Consider the following 23,559-nt stretch of genomic DNA (forward strand, 5'->3'; position numbering starts at 1 on the left):
TAGGGAGCCGTGGGCTCCAGGAGGCAGAGGAAAGCTACAGCCCACAGCCCAGCTCCCTAGCTGGCCAGGTGGGGCTCACTAGCTCTGGGAAGAGGTGTGTGATTCCTCAGCTGGAGTAGGCTTGGAACAGGTGTGTGTCACATGCCTCATCAAGCCCAGATGTTGCAATCAGCATGCAAAGTACACAAGTGAAGCAGAGCTGAAGGGTTGTGTCTGCTCAGCTGCCCATATTGAGGGACTTTGACTTGGATGCTCCTGGACTTCTATGGGACCATGCTTCGGGTTTGACTCTGGACTGTATTTCCTGACCTTTGGACTTTGCTTGTGTGGATTGACCGCTGGTCTTTTAACTTTGGATTTGACACACTGACTTGCCACCAGGTAGGCCAGGGGTTCAGGACAGATCCAGAAGCTGCAGTTAGTGTAGAATACTGCAGCATGACTGCTGACAGGCGTGAGGCCTTGTCAACATATAACACCTGTGCTCAGAGATCTGTGCTGGTTGCCGATTTGATACCAGGAAAGGTTACTATTAGTATATAAAGCCCTGTAGTGGTGGCACTTGTATTAGCGCCCATTCTGCTGATATGTCAACCAGCCAAATGTGGGGTAACATACCCTCCAACATATTTCTGATGAAAATAGGGACATCCTGAGGAAAAGTGGGACATTCTGGGATCCAATCAGAAACTGGGACAGCTTCTGTAAATCATAGAATCATAGAGTTGGAAGAGACCACAAGGGCCATCGAGTCCAACCCCCTGCCAAGCAGGAAACACCATCAGAGCACTCCTGACATATGGTTGTCAAGCCTCTGCTTAAAGACCTCCAAAGTAGGAGACTCCACCACACTCCTTGGCAGCAAATTCCACTGTCGAACAGCTCTTACTGTCAGGAAGTTCTTCCTAATGTTTAGGTGGAATCTTCTTGTAGTTTGGATCCATTGCTCCGTGTCCGCTTCTCTGGAGCAGCAGAAAACAACCTTTCTCCCTCCTCTATGTGACATCCTTTTATATATTTGAACATGGCTATCATATCACCCCTTAACCTCCTCTTCTCCAGGCTAAATCCGGTACTATCCCTGAATAGGAACACTTGGATGGTCTGGGGTAAGGCAAGCCCCACTTGGAATTAGCTGGAACTAAGTTCTTTCCTATCCAACATGTATTTCCAGTAATAAACCTAGCTTTCCTATTTTCCACAGTCAAGGTCTTGGGGTTCTCCTCCAAGCAGGGATTTCAGTGCACAGTTCAAACTTCTGCTAATATAGTGGTACCTCAGGTTACATACGCTTCAGGTTACATACGCTTCAGGTTACAGACTCCACTAACCCAGAAATAGTCCTTCAGGTTAAGAACTTTGCTTCAGGATGAGAACAGAAATTGTGGTCCGGTGGCGCGGCAGCAGCAGGAGGCCCCATTAGCTAAAGTGGTGCTTCAGGTTAAGAACAGTTTCAGGTTAAGAACAGACCTCCGGAACAAATTAAGTACTTAACCCAAGGTACGACTGTACATTTAAACTCTAATTGCCACCATTTAAAATATCATCTCACCCATTATATGCCCCCCCAAATCATTCCACTCTGCAGGAGAAGGCACACTGCAGATAGAATCTCATCAGGAGGTACCCTGTATGTATGGTATAGAAATTGGGCCTTTAGTGTGGTGGCACCTTCCCTTTGCAATTACTCCCACTACACACCAGGTGGTTCTTTATTTTCTTCTTCTTATTTCTTTTTAACATATGGAGTTGTTTTTATTTTTTTTTATTGCTGATGTTCTCATTGCAAAATCGCATTTCAGGTATTTTACGGGAAACCATTCATAAAAAAATAAAGCAGGCTATCGTCATCACAATGGAACTGATGTAACAAAAGAAGACGAGACAACACATTTTTTTAAAAGGTTTACTGAAAAACCAGTTTCTGTACTGGAACCTCAAGTACAACATCCTGAAGTCTTAAAGTAATAATAACTTCCACCCACCCACAGACTGCATGTCCATATCAGCACTGGATCCTGGATTTCCTTGGCGCCTCTGTTCTCCTCACTGATCCCATTTGGACAAGCAGCCTTGCCAGCCCTGGTGGGGCCCTTTTTCACACCCACCCATTTTTCTAATATACAGTAGCACAAGGCGGCCACCTTAAGATCTCTGGCTTGCCCCTTCTCTTCATAGGAAGCTGCCTGATGCTGTGTCAGTTCACTGGCCTATCTTGCTCAGTTTTTGTCTTCAATGGCTGGCAGTAGCTCTCCAAGGTTTCAAGCAAAATACTTTCACCAGCCCTCCCTGAACATGCTGGAGATTGAACCTGAGGCTTTCTGTGTGCAGAATGAGCGCTTTGCGACTGAGCTACGGCCCTTCCCCAACCAGTCACTGGTCCTACAGGCTACTTGCTGTTCACCCATCTCAGATGCTGGTCAATTCTACAAGGCTCCTCATCGATCCATCTGCTGCTGCTGCTGCTGAGACAGGAGCTCAGGGCCGTTTCCTGACCCTTTTCCTTTCTGCCCCTTTTTCATTCCCATCTGACAATCAGTGGCCGAACTGAACACGCCAAGTCACTGCCAAGAAGGGATAGCTCTTCGCATCAAGTGCGGTCCTAGGTTTCCACCTAGGATTGGTCCAACAATAAGGTTAGTCCTAGCTCTCTTGAATATTTGTCTAAATGTAGCAAAAAAAGCAACTCGCTGGGCATTTTCATATAAAGGCAGAGGTAAATATATAAATAAATACGTACACACGTTAACAGGTAGGTGACGTTGCAATTTATACATACAGAATACACACACATCCCACCCCCTCCCAGACCAAAGAGGGGAGATTTTTCAACACTTGTGCGGTTCAAATGGGGGGGGGGGGATAAAGTCACGAATACAGAGCCAATATTGTTCCTCTAGATCAGCCTTCCCAAATCTGGGGCTGATAGTAGTTCTGGTCCAAAAACTTTTCAGGGCATCAGACTGGAGAAGGCTGATCCAGAAATTGCTGCTGTCCTTTCTCCCTACCAGATAAGCAGCCAAATGAGTTGGGGCTTGGGGAGACGCCACCTGTGGAATCTCTTGGGGGATGAATTGTGTAACCTCAGAACAGTGGCGTAGCGTGGGGGGTGCAGGGGGGCCCGGCCGCACCGGGCGCAACATCTGGGGGTTAGGGTTAGGGGGCGCAAATCCACGGGTTAGGGAGCGCTAATCCATGGGTTAGGGGCCGCAAATTACTTGCCTTGTCCCGGGTGCTGACAACCCACGCTACGCCACTGCCTCAGAATAATTATTTCCAGTTTCCTCAGGTGTTTTTTTTTTTAAAAAACACTTTGGAGCAGAGATGATGCAAAATTGAGAAGAAAAGAGGCCAATTCTAAAGTAGGAGTCAGTGAAGTATCACTAAGCAGTGTCTCGTTCACTGGGCAGTTGTTTGGCCTAGTGGTTGCTGGTGCCCATTGGGAATGGGAGACAGACGTCAAGGAAATAAACAACTATCTGACTTTTAGAAGACACCTGAAGGGAGCCCTGTTTAGGGAAGTTTTTAATGTTTGATCTTTTATCGTATTTTTAATATTTGGTTGGGAGCTGCCCAGAGTGGCTGCAGAAACCCAGCCAGGTGGCTGGAGTATAAATAAATTATTATTATTATGCCAACCTGAAACAGAGGCAGTCATGGACTCCAGATGTGTTACTTGGTTTCTTGGAGGATAGATTGTTTTTAGAGAGAGAAAGCAGCAGGCTTCAATGGACACCTCACTGCAAAGCAGTGTAACAAAAACATAAAGGAAGAGGCATTCTTTGTAGGGCTTCAAGGCATCATCAAATGAGCTGCTTTCCTAAAAAAATGCAATTCCCACTTAGCACAACTGAGCCGAGAAAGAAGCAATATAGCCCAACCAAGGCCTTCCATGCCCTTCAACTCCAGAATGACCTATGCATGGGATCACTGCCACCCACAAATTGCACAAGGCTGCTGGAGGCCCAGCAAGAAATCGCTAACTTGAGAGGTAGGAAGGTGGTGCCGAGCTGTCAGCAACCACCTTGGCTAGGACTAGGAGCTCCCAGCTCTCCATGCAGCCACCGTGTGGTAAGCCACCAGAGATGCCATTTGGACCATCTTCCAGGGCAGAGAAGGGCTGTAGCTCCAAGGTACGGCATCTGAAACCCTATCTGAAACCCTGGAGAACTGCTTGTGTAGAAAATGCTGAGCAAGATAGATCTGGCTCAGTCTAAAGTCTATGTTCTCAGGCTCCCCACATACCAGGGTGGCCGCTGGGCCCTCCCACAACGTCTTGTGCTTCTACCATCAAGTAACAAACCAACTTAACAACAATTCCCAGAGCGGCTTAATGGTCAATCGTCATTCTGGAGGAAAATGTCACAAAGAAGAGTTTGGTCCACGCTGCCTCTTCCTAAGGTCAACCCTCCCAAGAGAGAATTAGAAGCAATTCTCAGGTAAGCAACCAATGAAGGCTTGAAACTCAACAAAGATGGCCTAATGCCTTACTGAAAAAATTCTGGTGGCAACAACTTCACATAAAACCCTGCACTTATGAAATCATGTTAAAACATTATTAGAGACTCGGCAAAACTGTTTAAAGCGCTTATCAAATTCTAAATGTGTGAGCAGCTCGGTTCAAAACGATGACACTCCAAAGATGTTTGGCGATCCTTGAGAATTCTCAAGAGTTGAAAAGGTCAGGCTTGCCATGCACCCGTATGCACTGTGTTAGAAAGTGGCCCATTAAACACATTTTGTCGAGTTAAGCAAATTATTCTTGCTCTTTTAAGAAACTGGGCTCTCTTCCAGCTCAACTGGCCGGCAATAAAATCAATCATGGACTCCAGTTAAGATGTTGACGCTAAGCTCTCTACTGTAGGATGGGTTTCAGGCGCAGCAAACAGCACCCTGAGGAGAAGGCGCTGGCAACACGCTAATGATTGTTGTTGTTTAGGAGAGGGTAGCTCAATCCATTCTTGCTTCCGTTTTTGGTGCACTCCTCTTCGACATCACTGAAGGAATCCTCTTCTTCTTCTTCATCATCACTCCTTTCGTCTTTCACACGCTAAGTGGGGAGGGGACGAAGAGTATTAGTCAACGTTCACAGATGTCAACACACACACATCCATTGCTGACAGCAGCAGAACATATAGTTAAACCAAAGGACACTGGGTGTTGTTCAGAAGGAATGGAAACAGGCTACTTTTGATTGAAGAAAGAGGCAGCAAATCAGAGGTTGAAACTGATCTGAAAACACTCTTGCCAAATCTGCACCCTACACCGGAATCCGCACGTTTAGAAACTCAATGTACAGATTAACTTACATCGTCCCAGGTTACATTGCACTAAAACAGAGGCCAGGCACATTTGAACCGAAGGTGCTTGAGAACAAAGAATAATTTGGTAGAAAATACAGAGGAGAAGGAGGAGAAGGAGGAAGAAAAGAAAAAACAGGTCAGTAAAAACTGATTCATGTAAAACTGGAACTCTATTCCATCATAAATACTCATGAACAAGTAGGACGCAGGAGGGGCAGTGAGTGTAGTAGCACTACCAGTACATTGTCCTTGTGTCACCAGTACTTCCCAGGGCTGGGCAACTTTCGGTTTCCCTCAGTTTCTCATTTTTCCATTCTTATGTTCAGTTCTCCACATTTTCTTAGGCATTTGAAAATTCATCAGTGTTTAAGTCTGATTTTCTCTCAATGAACACCCATTGCTGTGTGAAATAGCTGTGTGACTCTACCACTGCACTTTAAACGTGAAGCAAGTTCCACCCACCAATCTCTTGCAGGAGGAAATATTCCCAGTGCTTCCATTTCAGTCTTTTCCATCCAACATCAGTGCAATCCCATGCATCTCCACTCAAAAGTAAGCCCTCATGAGCTCACAGGTAAGTGCACAATGACCTTAGAACATTTTGGGATAAAAATTGCAAAGCAAGTGCAGGCATTCATTCACTGGCCTTTCAGATCTGTCCCAGGTCTACAATTAGTAAAAAACTCCTCTGTTAGTAGCTAGTCTGACGGCAATTGTCCCCCACTCCCCTTTCTCTATTAAGTTTCCATGAAGACAGAGTAAAGCTAGGAGGGAAAACTAAAGCATAAACTCTACCAGCTTGACCGCAAAACATAAACTTCCTGGGGTTCTCTCTTTTGTCTTTTCCAGAGCAATGCTCACAAGGGTATCCAAACAAACAAATCACAGTGTAAATACTGTAGGATAAACTTGGCACACCATCAGATAGAAGGAAAGGAAAAGCCCCGCACAGACAATTGATGAGGTATCATTTTGTTCAAATCGCCCACTGGCACTTCCTGAGCTAAGGACTCACTTTGCATTCGCCGTCAAAAGGCAACAATGTTTTCTGGAGGTCCGCGATGATTACCACAGGAGCGCACAGGGAGGAAAGCCTCCACAAATTAAAAAAGAACAGGCATGCTGAGCACAGAGAGAGAATAGGAACTGGGCTTACTGTCCAGTTCTGGGTGTGCACATGCTGGATTTGCTTGTGACTGAGCCAAGAAGGGCTGTGGCTCAGTGGTAGAGCATCTGCTCTGCATGCAAGAGGTACCAAATTCAGTCCCAAGCATCTCCAGGTAGGAATGTCCTGTCTGAAGCAGTGGGCAGCTGCTGGCAGTCAATGAAGGCAATCCTTAACTAGATGGTCCCCTGATCCGACTCAGTAGAAGGTAGCTTCCTATGGGTCTGAAGATATTGAGGCTGTGTTTATGAGGAAATGCTTCCTCACCCCACCCCACTCCAGTGTATTATCTGGAAGTTTGTTGAAATATTAATGGGACATTCATCCATGAACACATAAAGAAGGTTGTTGCTTTTGTGTAGTGCAAGCAAAAGAGGAAAAGCACAAGAAAAGAGCTTTCTGCCTGTTTTGCATGTTCAAAACTATTTCGTTGCTCTCTCTCTCTCTTTTTTAGTGGACGCTGGAATCTGCTCTGAAATTATGTGAAATGTCACCAGTTCATGACTGGAGACGTTCTATAAAAACAGCTGCCTCAAGCTAGGATGTGTTGAGCTACATTTCGAAGCCTGGCTGAATAGTTACAAGGATAATAATTCCAGGTACCTAAATCCACTGAGAAAGTCAACTCGTGTTAATCCCAACATGTAAAAATAAAATAAAATTATTGTGAATAGGCCTGGGTGATGGCCTTCAGTTGGCCTATTAACAAGCCATTCATGCGGTGATAAGACAATCTTCCTTTTTAATTGACAGTAGCGTACGATGGATAGTCACATGGGAGAGGAGTTTCAAATAACCCAGATGCATCATGGGAGAATTATAGAATGGTATTAAAACTTTTGAGTCCATCAGTACAATCCAGTCTGCATTGGCAATCTGTATACAACACACAGACCCATTGTGATTCTTTACTCAGAAACAAGTTCCACCATCTCCAATGGGGCTTGCTCCTAAGGAAGTGTGCAAAGAATTATAGCCATGTGTTTGATTGTGAGGACATCCTGAAAAAACAAAAGCTTTCCCACCTCCACCAGTCACAGGAGAAATCTGTTTGCCCTGCTCCCTTTGTATCACTGGAAAAAATGGTTGTTTCAATTCCTGCCTCTGCAAGCCTGCAAAGCCTAATAAGAAAAAGTTACTTATCTCCTCTGCCTCACAGTGCCCAGCCTGGTGATAACACAATAAAGATGTGAGGAGGGAGCTGCAGCCCTGGTTAGGAAAAGAGGTGGTTAGCTACTTTAAATGAATTCAGATCTCCAGGGCCTGATGAGCTGCACCCAGGAGTACTAAAGGAGCTTGCGGAGGTAATCTCAGAGCCTCTGTCTACAGGCTTTGAAAAATATTGGATAACAGGTGAGGCCCCTGCAGACTGGAGGTGGGCAAATATTGGGGGGGAGAAGACCCAGGTAACTACCAACCAATGAGCTTGACATCGATACCAGGGAAGGTTCTTGAACAGGTAATTCAAGCATTTGGTTTGCGAGCACTTAGAAAAGGATGCTGTGATTACTAAGCCAGCATGGGTTTCTCAGAAACAAGTCATGCCAGACAAATATCATCCTCCCCCCCCCTTTTTTTTTGCTAGAGTTACAAGCTTGGTGGATCGGGGGAGTAAGAGCTGTTTGACATGGGAACAGATTCCCTCAGAAAGTGCTGGCATCTCCTTCCTTTGGACTTTTTAAACAGAGGTTGGATGGTCACCTGCCATGGATACTTTAGTTGAGATTCCTGAATAGCAGGAGGGTTGGGCTAGATGACCCTCAGGGTCCCTTACAACGCTACCATTCTATGATCTCTACGTCTCTCATTTTCCAGGATCCAGAAAAGCCAACAGCACTTAATATCAAACTAGTCTCTTAAGTTACTGCTCAGTTTTAACCAGGTGGAGACTACAATAATTCACAATTAATCATGTACTCCGTGGCTTCCTATAAATTCTGCTGGCTTTGTTATTGAAATCCGCTAACTACTCCAGGGTATGTGACTTTGGGAGAATGTCAAAAGCTCAGGCAGCCCCGCACAAGTCATCACATCCCATTGCTTCCCCAGCGAGTCCAATTATAAATCTCCTCCTGGCAACGAAACAAAGGCCGATATAATAAGCATTTTGGTGCTGTTACGGAATTTCTTTGTTAACCCTAAGACAAAAGCTTAGAGTTGAGCTAAAGAGCTCCTTGTTATTAGACTTTGTTTCACATTATGAATGCTTCCTTAGCCAAAAAACAGACTTCTCGGGTTGGGGTGCATTTTATCGAGTGCTGTCATCGCAGATCGTCTTGGCAGTTGAAATGGCTCTGCCTGCTCAGCCCTTCAGATGGGGCTAGGCCCATACTTAGCTTACAAGGTGGGATGGAGCTGCTTGGCCAGGTTCCTAGTGGGGGTGGGGTGGGGGGAGGAAGGGTCACTTTTGCTTATCGGTGTGGGAGTAAAAGACCCCAGGCCTGAAAACTTTCTGCTTGAGGTTGCTGACAAGGGGTGATGATGGAAGCGAACGGGGATTGGATGCTTACGTGACAAAGGAAAAGTGGTGTTCTCAGAACTTGTTATCGAAAACAAATTCTTGGGATGTAGCTGGAAGAACAAAACTGCAAGTTTAGCTGAAGCTGGCATGATGAAGTAAAACCTTCTTTGAAACAGCTTGGCTACATTCACAGAATCCCAGCTGCAAGGGACCACCAGAGTTATCTAGACCACCCCCTACAATTCAGGAATCTTTCATCCAATGTGGGGCTCAAACCCATGACCGAGATTAAGAGTCTCATGCTCTAACAGTGATCCACCGCATACGGCCCTCGGTCACTTTTGGTGGTCCTCAGCAGCACTCGATCCCCCCCCCGCCAGCCCTTGCTCTGTTTCCCCAAAACTGGGTAAGTGAGGTGCTGGGTTTTGGGATGGAGGCATGAGTTCCGGCTGAGAAAAAGCCCTGACTATGAAAATGGGTGCAAAAAGCCTGCTTCCCTTGGGGAAATTTACCTAAAGAAGGAGACTCTCTGCTGGGTTTCTGCCTGTTCCTCGCAAGCAATACAGCCTTTCAATAAATTGATCTTTAGCAGATCCTGCATTGCAGAAGGAGAGACTGGATGACTCTTTGGTCCTTCCAACTCTATAATTCTAGATCTTTGCAACCCTAAAATAATTCTCAAATACTTTCGTCCACACCAGGAAGGAGAGGGGCAATGTAGGAGGGAGGTTAGAATAGTGCAGACTTTCCAGCGGAGACAATCCCGCAAATGTGTTTGCACCGCACCAGTCTCCCTTCTGCCTCCCCACACTGTTAAGCCACTGTTAAGCCATCTACTGGGAAGCTGGCATAGTGGCTCTGTCCCACTTGGCTCTGTCCCACTTGGAGAGGAAGGAAATTGCCTGCTTGCCCACATAATCTGCACCCAGTGATTTATATTTAACAGTTTCTCATCTTCACACACAGAGAAGCAAGCTGCCTGGAATCCCAGGAAAAAAGCTAACTATTATCTGCATGTCAATGGGGTTTCCCGGAACAATCAAGTTTTCTGGGAATTTGGGGCTGGCACCAAAGCACACAGCTGTGTGATGCCAAGGGTGTTAGCATGGGAGCGGAATGACTCCTGTCACGCAATAGCGACATACAAAGATGAAACTGAGAGTCTGGTTGGAACTTGCAGCTGAATTGATTAACAGAATCACATTCACAAGTCTGAACAAATGGTTGCAGAGAGAGAGGAGCTGCTGGTGCATTTGCAATGTGCCAACCTTGCCCTGCCCTTTCTCCATCCTGGCATATGGCAGCAGCACAGGAACCAGAGGTCAGGTGAGCACCACTGCCGCCCTCCCCACTACTGAAGTGGATCTGGTTGGTATGGATTTTCTGGGCAGTATTTTCCTACAAAATCGAAAGCGCTGTTCTCTGCACAAAAGCTGCAGTCTTCCCTTTGTGGTTTTTCCAAGTGACATTACATCCAGAAGGGAATCCCAAGATCCCTTATTACTGCATTGCTGTTTCCAGTTGCTATGTGAAGCCATGAAAGTGCTGAGGAAAAACCTGTAGAAGGCAAAAGGTTGTACAGGAAATCGAGGAAGGACATCTTCCATTGGCGCTTTTTGCCCTCAAGTATTTTTCTCAAACATTCAGGGGCGGAATCCTCTGAAATGGGTATTGCTTTTGCCACAAGAACGTTCAGCTTTGGGGAGTAAGAATGGTTTCTGAATGAGCTTACCAGGCAAGTGTTTACGGATAATGTACCAGAGTGAAGGAAGTGTGAGAAAAGGTCACTTTGCTGATTCTCTTCATGCGGCATTTTGAGATGTTCCTTTTCACCACATAGCCTGTTCAGCTCACTTGACTGACAGGTTTCTGGGCCAATAAGAAAACTAAACGCTTTCTTCTTTGATTTTCTATAAACTGAAAAGAATTCATTGGGTGGAGACCAGCATGTTCTTTTCAGGAAGATCTTTGCCTTGGCAGGAACATTTTACACTCTTGACTGCAGCATCAGATTTCGATCTTGGACTCCAACGTTGGCCAACTTACTCTCCACGAAACACATTCCAGAGTGGGGATGTTGTATAAAAGCCAAGGGTTTTTGCTTTTGTTTTTGACTGAAGAGGAAGTCAATAAAAAAGGAGGAGAGCTTCACACTATATAGAAGCCATCCAGCTTCTTGGAATTTTCGGCTGCTGAAGAGGAAATGGCACCATTCCCTATTCTCTCTCTCTCTTTTAACAAAGCCATTCTGAAGTTGAATGGGATAGGAGCAGCAAGGGGTGTGTGTGAAAACTGTGTCCTTTCACCAGCAAAGTTGCTGCCAGTTCCACAGTGTTCCAGGTAGGCTGAGTTGCTTAAGCCACATTGCCCAAGTGTTCATTTGCTGAGTGGAAGGTAAATAAGTCACAGGATGTTTGGGATAGGTGAAGTTACAAGATAAAACAGAAGAATAAGGAGATGTTAACAAGATGAATCCCTGTAGAATCAAGTAGGAAAGCTGATCTTGGTCTGAATCTTTTCAGGTTACAAGTAGGAAGACTGCAGTTTCTCCTTCAATGAAAGCTCCACAAACATAGAAAGCTAGCAGGTCATTAAGACAGGCTCAGCATCATTTCTCCCTGACAGTTCGTTTATCTATATGCAGGGAGTTTCTTCCTTGTAGGAACATTTGAACACAAGGACACCCCACCCAAACGCCCACATGTGGCCTGAAGCTAAACAGCCCAATAAAATATTTACTACTTGAGCCTGTTAAACTGTATAAACAAGCCTTCAAATACCACAATTGGGGGTTGGGGTGGAGTGGAGTGGGATAAGGCACCAAAGATGCTCAACAAAATGCCTGTTATGGTTGTTGTTTAGTCGTTGAGTTGTGTCCGACTCTTCGTGACCCCATGGACCAGAGCATGCCAGGCACTCCTGTCTTCCACTGCCTCCCGCAGTTTGGTCAAACTCATGCTGGTAGCTTCAAGAACACTGTCCAACCCTCTCGTCCTCTGTTGTCCCCTTCTCCTTGTGCCCTCAATCTTTCCCAACATAAGGGTCTTTTCCAGGGAGTCTTCTCTTCTCATGAGGTGGTCAAAGTATTGGAGCCTCAGCTTCAGGATCTGTCCTTCCAGTGAGCACTCAGGGCTGATTTCCTTCAGAATGGATAGGTTTGATCTTCTTGTAGTCCATGGGACTCTCAAGAGTCTCTTCCAGCACCATAATTCAAAAGCATCAATTCTTCGGCGATCAACCTTCTTTATGGTCCAGCTCTCACTTCCATACATCACTACTGGGAATACATCACTACTGGGAAAACCATAGCTTTATGTTATGGTAATGGTGTGAAAACCTGTCGCCCTCCAGATGTTTTTGGATTCCCAACTCCCATCGCCCCTAGCATCTTCCCATGCTGGCTGGGGATGATGGAAGGTTGGAACCCAACAACATCTGGAGAGCAATAGGTTCCTCATCATAACATTAGAGCAGAGGTTCCGAAATTGTGGTCCATGGAACACTAGCTGCATCTGGCTGCCTGCTTCTGGAAACAGGGTGTTGAGGAAATGCACCCTTAGTCTGATCCTGCACTCTTAGTCTGATCTGAGATTCTGAGTGGCAGGAGGTTGGAAAGACTATAGAGATGCTTCCAGGGATATAGAACACATGGGAATTAATGAATTGTTTGGGGGAAAGTGAATAGCAAAGGTGTTGCCACTCTCGGTGCAGTTAAAATGAAGTGGTGTAAGATTAAAAGGAGAATCAGGATTTGTAACTCCATGGCACAGGATGTGCTGATCCCTGGCAGTATAATCAGATTTTTAATTAGTGCTAAAATTCAACAGCTCTTGGTAAAGACAACCACAATAGCCACCCACACTCTCCCAGTTAACTTCATGGAAATGTGAGCAACAGGAAATGGAAACGTGCATTACTTTCTTCGATACTGAACAGAACTTGCCACTTTTGGAGACAGAATTGTCTAATTGTAGAGACCTCTAATGGAAAAATGACCTACTAAAAAAAAGAGAAACTTAAGCCAAAAGAAGCTGGTTCACCAAACAAGGTCCTAAATGGCAAAAGTGATCTGAGTAATTTCTTTGATCAACCATGAAACAACAACGGTGTCCCAAATCAGTAAAGACGAAAAGGAGAACAGAAGCCAAATCCTTCGGTACATATGTCCCAGAGCAGGAAATCTCTCCCACTTCTGGGGCAATCTAACTCCCTACTGGAAGACGGTTAGTCTACTAATAAACAAAAGGAAAGGTGAGCCTTCAGAGAGGCCAGTGAATCTCAATGGGACAAGAGGTTAAGAGGAAAAGATGATTGTGGGTAAATATGATTTATGCAGAACTCAAGAGAATCAGCACCACAGACATGATTTACAGAACAAGCTGCATCACAGAGGAGATGAATCAGTAGTTCAATTTGATGTGCCGTTTTGCAAATGATTACCATTGGCTTGGAGATTCTGTTAGGTGCCCAGGACACCAGGGTGGAGCATGCATCCAGGGTGAGCATGCGGATGCCAGAGCTGGTGCTTACCTTGTCATCGCCAATTTTAGCCCAGGCTGGGATATGTGAGATAGGAAGCACCTGGAAAGGATAACTGACTATAAAATGACTGGTGACCAATGTGTGAACAGCAGCTCCGAAGATGCTGAGTTTGCTCTGCTTTCATTTGTTGTTGTGTTGGAACAGCTCCTGACCTGCTGCTTCACACACCGGAAAGCAAGGTGGTGCGACGTACCGCAACTGTAGCAGCAAGGACTCTTCTGTCACAACTGGGGGGAACGGGACTCAAGAGTGAACTTGAAGGAGAAGACAATGTTTTAATACGGTAGCATACTTTACCACGTCTCTGGGGTTTTCTACAAAAGCGTCTGCCTTTAACCAGTGGAGAATGTTTATGGTAGAAAGAGAGGCAGATATTGGCTATGGCAACCTAGACTCATAGAGTTGTAGAGCTGGAAGGAACCACAAGGGCCATCTGGTCCAACCCCCTGCAGTGCAGGAATATGTTGCCCAACGTGGAGCTCCAACCCAAGACCCTGGGATTAAGAGTCTCACGCTCTACTGACACAGCTATCCCAACCTGAGGTTTTTAAGGCAGAGGTGTGGCCCAGGCTCTACAATGCTCTCCGCATTACTTGATACTTATGCAAAGACTGAGATAAAATCATCAGGAGTCTTTAGCTTCCACATCCATCCGCCCCCAAATGGCATGATCATAGAGGTAAACCTGAAAACCTGTTTTCAAAAGGAGAACATGAAAAACAAGACAATCTCACCCTACTTTCTTAAAGAGCTTATTAGAGACAGCTCATAGTTCATGCTTTGCATGCATAAAGATTCCGGTTTAATCCTTGGCACCTTCAGGTGTGTGTGTGTGTGTGTGTGTGTGTGTGTGTGTGTGTATGTGTGTTTGAGGACCAAAGGTGGGCAAGACCCTCACCTTAAGCCAATGGTAGGGAACTTTTGTTCCTTCAAATGTTGTTGAACTCCAATTCCCATCAGCCAAGACAGCATGGCCAATTGTCAAAATAAAAAAATTCCTTCCAGTAGCACCTTAAAGACCAACTAAGTTAGTTCTTGGTATGAGCTTTCGTGTGCATGCACACTTCTTCAGATACACTGAAGGGTGTATCTGAAGAAGTGTGCATGCACACGAAAGCTCATACCAAGAACTAACTTAGTTGGTCTTTAAGGTGCTACTGGAAGGAATTTTTTTATTTTGACTATGGCAGACCAACACGGCTACCTATCTGTAACTGGAAGCATGGCCAGTTGTCAGGGATGATAGGAGCTGTAGTCCAAAAACATCTGGAGGGTGAAAGGTTCTCCTTGGTGCTGGCACCAAGACTTCACCACAAGCGATTGCTGGATATTTTGCAGGATTCCCAGGCCCCCTGCTACATTTTTTTAGTTGACAGCTATTACAATAAACTGAATGGAACCAGTGTGGAAACATCTGCGGAAACATCTCGGATATGACACTGAGAGAAAAAAGTAGGGAGGAAAATCTTGAGCCAAAGAAGTGGTGGTGGTGAAAGATTTGTGGTTGGGGCAGAAATAACTACAGGCAGATTTGATGGCCAATACCAAGAAAAACATTAGCATACAATCAGTTTGGCTCCGCTGGGATTTTCCATTATCCCTTCGCATCAAAGCTTCTCACAAGGTGTTAGCAACACTGTAATCATCCAGACCAAAATTACAGTGGTAGGAAACACCCTTGGTGAGGAGGCAACAAAAATTGCTGAAGCAACACCAAGCTAAGGTTCTTACTCAAAATGAGATTGCTGATTGGATCAAAATATGGCAGTTTCTGAACCCTGAAGGCTTTGCAAGCAAGACAATACTAGCAAGCAAAAAAACAAACAAAATTGGGTGCAAGATATGGAGACATCCCAAGGAACATTTCACAAGGTTCATGTTAAATCTGCCCCACCCAGTGCATCACCCAGTGCATCAGTTTCAAATGTCAGTCCCGGGTGTTAGAGAAGGGGTAGCCGGCATAGTGCCTTTCAGACATCCTAGACTACAACTACCATCATCCCTGACCAATAGCCATGCTGGAGTTTCAGTCCACAAGAACTGGAGGGCACCACATCGGCTACCACTGCATCAGTGGTTTAAGGCTGGTTTGGGATTCTGTTAGTGCACTATCCATCCCATTTCTAATGGTCTCTCTGCCCAGATTAGTGGGGTTGATCTCAGAGGTAGTGCTGAGGACCTCAAGGCTTTTGATCTTGGGGGACTTCCACATCCAGATCCGAGCTGCTTTCTCTAGAGCTCTGCCTTTGCTTTCCCATTAACAAGTTCAAAGAAAGCAGAGGAAATCCAGAATGAGTATCTGACTGGAAGCAATTCTGGGTTGGATAAGGGCAAAAAAGAAAGCCCTGATGCTTAAGTCAAAGAAGATAGAGGCACTGTTGGTCCGAAAGGCAGCTGATCTGGAAAGAGATTTGCAACCAGTTTTAAAGAGGGTTGCACATCCTCTCTAAAGTCAGTTAAGAACATAAGAAGAACGTGATTGATGAGGTACACACACAAAAATGCGCCACTTGCCCTGGGCGTCATTTGTCCCAATTTGGTCTGAGTGATTTGATTCTTTGGTTTCCATAAACATAAAAACACCTCTAAACGGTGTACAAAAAACTGAAGCAACAACAGACCAAAAATGCAGAGTTATATATAAAATTGTGACTTTTGTCACTAATATGTATAAATCAATATCAGTTCATTTTCCTTCTAACGCAACCTCCCTCTCAGCCTCTGGGGTCTCGCCCATGGTCCAAACAAACTCTCAGCTCACCCTCACAAAAAGTCTCACAATGTTAAAGAGTTCCTGGAAACAGCAGGCATCACCCTAGTCCAGGCACCCCCAAACTTGGCCCTCCAGCTGTTTTGGGACTACAATTCCCATCACCCCTGGCCACTGGTCCTGCTAGCTAGGGATGATGGGAGTTGTAGTCCCAAAACATCTGGAGGGCTGAGTTTGGGGATTCCTGCCCTCACTCTAGACTTGCTTTTTATGGGCAAGACCCAGGTGACTGGTTCTTCCTTACATTGCTGGATAATTTAAGGGGCTGTTTTTGATCTCTGAAGCCCTAAAACATTTGGGACCGGGCTGTTTGAGGGATCACTTACATCTGTATGAACCCCTCCTTCCCAAGCCACTGGATTGGCTCTGCTCAAAGGAATGAGGAGGAGCTAGGCTTTTTCTATCACATGATCATCTATTCTGAAGTCACATCCACACAACATCCATTTAAAGCACTCTTATACCATTTTAAGAGTCCAGGAGAATCCTAGGAGCTGTTTGTTAATTGTAGGTTCATGAGATCAGATCCCTCAACAAAACACGGTTCTCAGAATTCTTTGGGAAGCCATGGCTGGCATATGAGCGATTTAACTGGATGCTGTGGGTATGGCACAACACACAGCCTTGCAATCTAATGCTTGCATAGGGTATAAGTTAAAAACTCAAAACCTACAGGCATTCTGCACATCTCAGACAACAGCAGTATCCTTTAATAGCCATGCTCTAAAAGTGCCCTGCCTTAATTTGCCTCAGTAGTATAGATGCATAGCCATCCTTTATACTCATTCATTCAGCTCTGGAAAGAAAGCAGTTAATCTCAGCGGATTCCCTTTGGCAAGATACTTTCCACCAGTACATCATTCCACATCCTCAATTCCCCACATGTTTTAAAGCTTGTCACTAAAATATCCACCCTATGTTTAGATATTATGGCTCTGGACGTGTTTCAGTGATGCTGGAAGCTTGACTCAAGAGCGCATTGTAACTGCAAGAGGGAGTTGTATTACAGAAACAAAATGGGCTTCTTAGCAACAGAAATCCTTGAACATCAAGATGGTAGCTCAAACAGCACAAAACGGGGTTGTGAGTGGGGAGTGGATTCTGTGTTACTATTCCCTAACCTAACCTGACATGGCAAACAAAAGCTTTTCTTCAAAATCACAAAATCAGGAAATCCAACTGGTGAACTGGCCCTTCGCAAGTGCATAGTACATTTATGTATAAAAGTATTTCTATACCACAAATGACATTCTATATCACAAAATATTAGGGTGGTGTACAAAGTTAAAACATGACATGAACTGGCAGGATGAGAAAAAGAAGAAGGAGAAGGAGAAGGAGAAGACAGGAGGAGGAGAAATGGGATCCTGGCAAGGGGATGGGGAAGGAAGTACTCACAGGGTGACAGAGGATGGCGAGGAGATGGGGATCAATGTGCAGGAACAAGAGCATTGGGACCCATCACCAGAGCCAAAGGGGCCCCTGTCTACTCTCTGAGGAGTAGGGAGAAGCAGGAGTAGCACTCTAGGAAACTGAGACAGGCAAGAGCCCACAGCCCAGCTCACTAGCTAGCCAGGTAGGGCATGCTAGCTCTGGAAAGAGGTGTGTGATTCCTCAGTAGGTTCAGAACAGGTGAGTGTCACATGCTTCACCAAGCCCAGATGTTGCAATCAGCATGCAAAGAACAAAAGGGAAACAAGAGCTGAGGGGTTGTGTCTGCTCAGCTGCCCATGTTGAGGGACCTTGACTTGGATGCTCTCTATGGGACTGTGCTTTGGGTTTGACTCTGGACTGTCTCCTGGACTTCAGACTTGGCTACTTGGATTAATCCTGGACTGTGTTTCCTGACCTTTGGACATTTCTTGTGTGGATTAACCCCTGGTTTTTATACTTTGGACTTGACAAGCTGACTTGCTGCCAGGTAGGCCAGGGGTTCAGAACAAAACACACAAAGACACCAATACAGATAAACTAAAAACCGAACAGGGCTGTCTGCATAACAAAGGTTTCCAAGAGGTGTCTGAAAGTCAAAAGTGAGAATGCCTCTGCCAAATATATGCTGGAAGAGTATCTCATAGGTAGCGGACTTGCAACACAAAATGCCCAACATCCAGTGTAGGCCAATCGGGTCTCTGTAACATGTGTTACTACATCTGGAATGGATAATCTCAGTGACTGGGCTGGGATATAAGGGTTCAGACAGTTGTTAAGGTTATTTTGAAGCCACAAAGTAGGCATTCTTAACCTGTGGTCCATGGACCATCAGGGCATCCATGAACAACATACACACACACACAAATTTCCCCAATGCAATAAACTTAGTGTTATGCCTTTATTTGCATTTTACTGGGGAAAGGGGCCCATAGCTTTCATCAGATTCTCAAAGAGGTCAACGACCCCCAAAATAGTTAAGAACCACAGCCATAAAATGTTGCTTGTAGAACTGATGTTCCTACATGTAAAGAACTAGAGATGAAGGAGGATATGCATCTACTTGCTGCTGAAAAGAGCATGCCAGACAGCTGGAACACAGGGTGCTGTCATAATGAGTCCATTTCCATGTCCTCTGCATTTGCCTAGGTTACAAACTTGATTTGATTTCAGCCCTCTCCAGAGTTTCGTATGGGAAAGATGCCACGGACTGAATGTGTTATATTTTTCTTGCAAACTATCTGCGGCATCATTGATCTATGGCCTCTCCCCTGAGAACATGGGAAGCTGTGTTATCCTGAGCTAGACCTGCACAGACATGTAGCAGCTTTCTAGAGTTTCAGCCGAGAGTCTTTCCAAGTCCTGGGGGATGCTGGGGAATTGAACCAGGACGCTTTTGGGCTCTGCCACTGAGCTACAGGCACTCCTCTTAAGGTTTTTGTGTAGTGATATGAAATACATGCTGTGATTTCATCATGCTACCAGTTTCCCTACCCTCAGAAGCAGCAGCCAATGAAGTGAAATAGGGATCACCTTGTTCATTTTGCATGAACCAATGATACAAGGAAGAGGAGATGGAAAACTTTGGCAATGGTCACACATTTCCTACAGCCAGTGGTACTGCCCCTGAGGTTACAATATGGAATTGTCTTAATTCCTGCTGTTGATAAAAAATAAACTTTGCTTCCTGAATGAATACCACCAAAAAGTAACTAGACACAGAGACAAAATCTTGCTAAATCGAGGCCCACATCTAATTGGCATTCCCCTGAACCAGCAATATGTAGTTGCAGCAGTGGGGATGGCTGCAGAGAGATATGCATTTAAATATCTAGTATAGTGCCAACTTCTATAAACAGATGATCTCGTGACATGGCCTGCCAAGCAAGTTGCTTCTGAAATCTGCTTAACAGCTTTGGGGACACAAGCCGCCTTCACAGCCAACTTTGCAAACCCTTTGGAAAACAGATGGGAGGGAGAGCCTCCTGAAGTCATCCCAGATGGCAAAGGAAGGGCGGTATTATGACCACCACTGTACAGACAACTGCTGTTTTGATGCTCCATTTCTAAAATATTGTGTAAAACTGCAAACACAAACATACAGGGGTCATACATAGAGACATGGACATAGGAGCCAACAACTAGAAGCCAAGGTCCTTTCGATCCCCCAATAAAATATTTGAGGGGGCTGGCCATTGCCATTCAGATGGTTTGGGAGAGCCCTGTCTTGTGATCAGTTATGAGGGGTGGGACTTACCTGCCCCCCCCCCCGATATTTTATTGAAGTTGGTACCCCTGGGCATGGAGGGCTGCATTCTGGACCCCAGACCTGAGTTTTCCTGCCCTTGATGTAAATGATAGTTCTTAAAAAGCGAAGAGTTAAGAGAACTGGGAGTTTCCTAGTCTATCATTATCAAATAGACTTCTGCCCAAATCATACACTTACCCGGATGCTTTGGCTGAAGCTTAAGTCTTACCTTTATAAAGATGAATTTCTTCAGAATTTTGAAAACTAAGTAGCCCCAGTACAGATGCAGACCTTGCAGGATCAATAAAGGTACATTGTAGAAGATATATGCTAGGACGAATGTCTGTGTATAATATATAGGATAGATCAATGAGGATCGTAGAATCCTGAAATAGAAAAAGTATTGTGACAAAGTGTGCATGGGACCCTGGTGGATTTTAAGCAGTGTATGCCTTTACTAACATCCCCATGCCCTGCTTTGCTTGGGAATTCCACAAGACAAAGAGATCAGTGCCATTTTGATACCAGCAGTTGAAATCTGTGCAGCCTTGAAAGGTTCAATTTACCATCTTGATTCAAGATGGCACCAAATCATGTCCAAGTATGGTTGAAAACCTGGCCCTTCATCACAGGAATGAGGTTCAACTATGGTTCAAAAATGTCTGGAGACTAGCACTTGCAGAGGAAACAACTCATGGTGCAGCAGTATTGAAAGGAAAAGAGAGAAATCGGGTGTTTTCTAGGCCAATTGGCGGCCATTGATTACATGTGGACTGGAGAACATTATGTCGGCTGCATCAGTACTGATCTTGACTTCCTGGTTGCTTTTCCTTTGTCAAAACTATGTTGGTGTGTGCCCTATCTCTGTTGAGTGATAGAAACTATGATAAAAAACCGTGTTGAAGGGATACAAAACTAGATAGTAACCAAACATGGGTAAAGGACATACTATAGAATATGGATAATACTTACCTGACTTCTGGCAAGAGGGGGGGTATTGACATTTTTTTTCTTTGTATGGATATTATTGTGCTCCTTTAATGTATATTATTGAAAAGTCAATAAAAATATAAATATTTGCAGGGGGAAAGGATTGAGGAACCATCTGTTCAGCCTGCTGCCTTGATTCAAAATGGTGTCCAACTGTATCCAAATACAGATGAAATCCTACTCCTTGATCTCAGGAACCATCATGCAAAATTTGGTTGCAGTATTGCAAGAGGTGTCCAAATGCACAGAGAAGAGAGACAAGCCACTTTCCAAAGAACATCATGGATCACTGTAATTGTGGTTGACTTTTATGCTGCCCTTAGGGCATCAAGGCAGTGTACAGTAGTTAAAAGTAAAATGCAGAACAAAACAAAAAGTCTATTAAAAAAAAGGCAATGCTAAAATTAAGAACAGACACACATGAATGCTGACAGAGCACAAACACAGATGAGAGCTCAAATCAAAGGCAGCCAGGAAAGGTTTTCTATCCTAAAGCTCATCATGCTCCTCTCATACCAAACAGCAACACAAAGTTAATGGACCATGTGTAGAAGCAAAGGCACATTGGTGCTCTGTGCCTTCCTTCTTCAAAAGGAAGCCCCCAAGCCTCATTATTTCAGAAATATAAAAGGATCAGGGAAAAAAGGAAAGTAAAAAAAAGAAATTTAAAATAACCTCTACAGAACTTGCCATATTCATTCAGTTTTTCAATTCAAGATTGCTCCTGTTTGTTTGCTTGTTTTTCCACTTCTGTATATCTCAGTGAACCCCTCTACACCTGCAAGGAGGTCTCTTCCTCTCTTTATGGGTGGTGCCATTCACCTGCAAGGAGGTCTCTTCCTCTCTTTATGGGTGGTGCCATTCAGGCAGTATCATTCATTCATTTATTAAGGGCATTTTTAACCCGCCTTTCATCCATTGATCTCCATCCCTGATCTAAGGACCTAGGCAGGCTGATGCAGGACTAGGTGTTCCTTCTTGAATAACAAATGCCACTCACCCTTGAACACAGCCAACATAGGGCACAATCACTACTATAACAAAAGTTGAATTTTGTAATATTGGTGTCCGACTAATGCATCCCATCAGTGTAAGGATCTCCGCTTGCGCAATTGAACTTTAGGCTCTGCTCCTCTCCTCTGCTCTCCCCACCCTCCCCAAATCTCCTCCAGATGGTTGAGGGAAGTGTAGAACACTTTTCAGGAGAGGCAGGGGAGTTCTATTGAGAAAGTGGAAATTCCTATCTGGATAGGCCCATTATGTAGTGCTACATTGGATACAGCCCTTTGTTTTTCCCTGAACATGTGTTCTCGTTGCTAGTCCATATGAAGCAACTCACCAAAAGGGGAATAAAATCATTCGCGTGATGAAGAATGCAATGGAGAAGACAATGAAGAAGAAACTGCAAGTTTTCTCCCAGCGAGCGTAGTTGAACATCTTTGCTGCCTGGAATGCAAACAAATCCATTAGGCAACATCCATAAATTTAGGAGATTCCCCTCTTTCAAATCTCCAGGATTATCAAACGGTTGCACAGTGCGCTAGAACAGCCATGAGCTGGCCCTTCTTGGTATGGTTCTCTGTCTTGTATGAAGGAGGTCCTTGGTTCAATCTTGGAGACGTCCAGGTAGAGTTGGGAATGTTCCCTGTCTGGAAGCCTGAAGAGCAGTTGCTGGTCAGTGCTGACAATATTGAACTCGATAAATCAATAGCAGCTTGCTTCCTACTTCCATAGGCTTTCATCTAATCTGCAGTCTGCCACTCCCAGTCCTTTCTAAACCTCCCTGCGAGAGCTATCAAAGCATATCTCACTGCACTTCCGTCCCACCCCACTGGTACTGACACCTCCGGCACTCCATACTTCTGGCCCAGTGCAGATAGGGAGGGACCAATGGTGTAATTCTTCCTATGCCAGCATCTTCCCTGCAGTGCTCCTCTCCAATGCTGTTCAATAACAATATGAAGCTGCTGGAAGCGGTCATTAGGAGATATGGGGCATGGTATCATCAGTATGACACCCAGCTCTAACTCTCTGCTACATATGACTCAGGAGAAGCTCTGACTCTTTTAAAACAGTGCCTGGATGGATGAGGGCCAACTAGCTGAAACAGAATCCTGGTGAGATGGAGGCACTGTGAATGAGCGGTTCTCGGGTCTGGGAGTTGGGTAGTTCACCAGTTCTGGACAGGGTTGCACTCCCTCTGAAGGAACAGGAACATAGTTGGGGGGAGGAATATGCTTCCAGATCCATCCTGAAGTCCCTTCACAAGAAAGGGGATAAAACTCTCCCCCAAAATTATTGCCCTATTAGTTTTCTGGATGTTCCCTCCAAACTTTATGCTAGAAACCTAGCCAAGACACCTGCTAGGCTCCACAAAAACAACATCTTACATGAGGAACAGGGGGGGTGGATAGACTTAGAGCTGGCTATAGCACTACTGACCAATGCTTCACACAGTCTCACATCATTTGCAAATATACGAATCAAAACAAATGCAACCTCCATTGATCCATCTACCACTTTTGACTCAGCCAACCAAAATAGATTGAGGGAGAAGTTCTCAAATGCTTGTTATATAGACCTTTGAAAGTGCAAAATAATTTTCAAAGGAAAGCACTTTCATTTCCCAATGGGACATCAGCTGCCCTT

General features: G+C 44.9%; 1 protein-coding gene across 5 annotated transcripts in view; it reads right to left on the minus strand.

Annotated features, from left to right (window-relative positions):
- Positions 1-2,753: 2,753 nt before the first annotated feature.
- Positions 2,754-23,559, minus strand: part of LOC310693227 (ceramide synthase 3-like) — an 81,937-nt gene continuing 61,131 nt past the window's right edge. For 4 of the 5 annotated variants that reach the window (XM_083475044.1, XM_083475043.1, XM_083475045.1 and 1 more), the window contains 4 exons: positions 22,250-22,356; positions 20,150-20,306; positions 3,261-5,050; positions 2,754-3,083 (listed from right to left, as the gene is read on the minus strand). In XM_083475044.1, the coding sequence (XP_083331170.1) occupies positions 4,919-5,050; positions 20,150-20,306; positions 22,250-22,356 (396 nt within the window). In that variant the 3' untranslated portion in view covers positions 2,754-3,083; positions 3,261-4,918. The other variant, XM_083475046.1, reaches the window with a different exon arrangement.

This window comes from Podarcis liolepis (assembly GCF_965112155.1).
Source record: "Podarcis liolepis genome assembly, chromosome: 14".
NCBI lineage: Eukaryota > Metazoa > Chordata > Lepidosauria > Squamata > Lacertidae > Podarcis > Podarcis liolepis.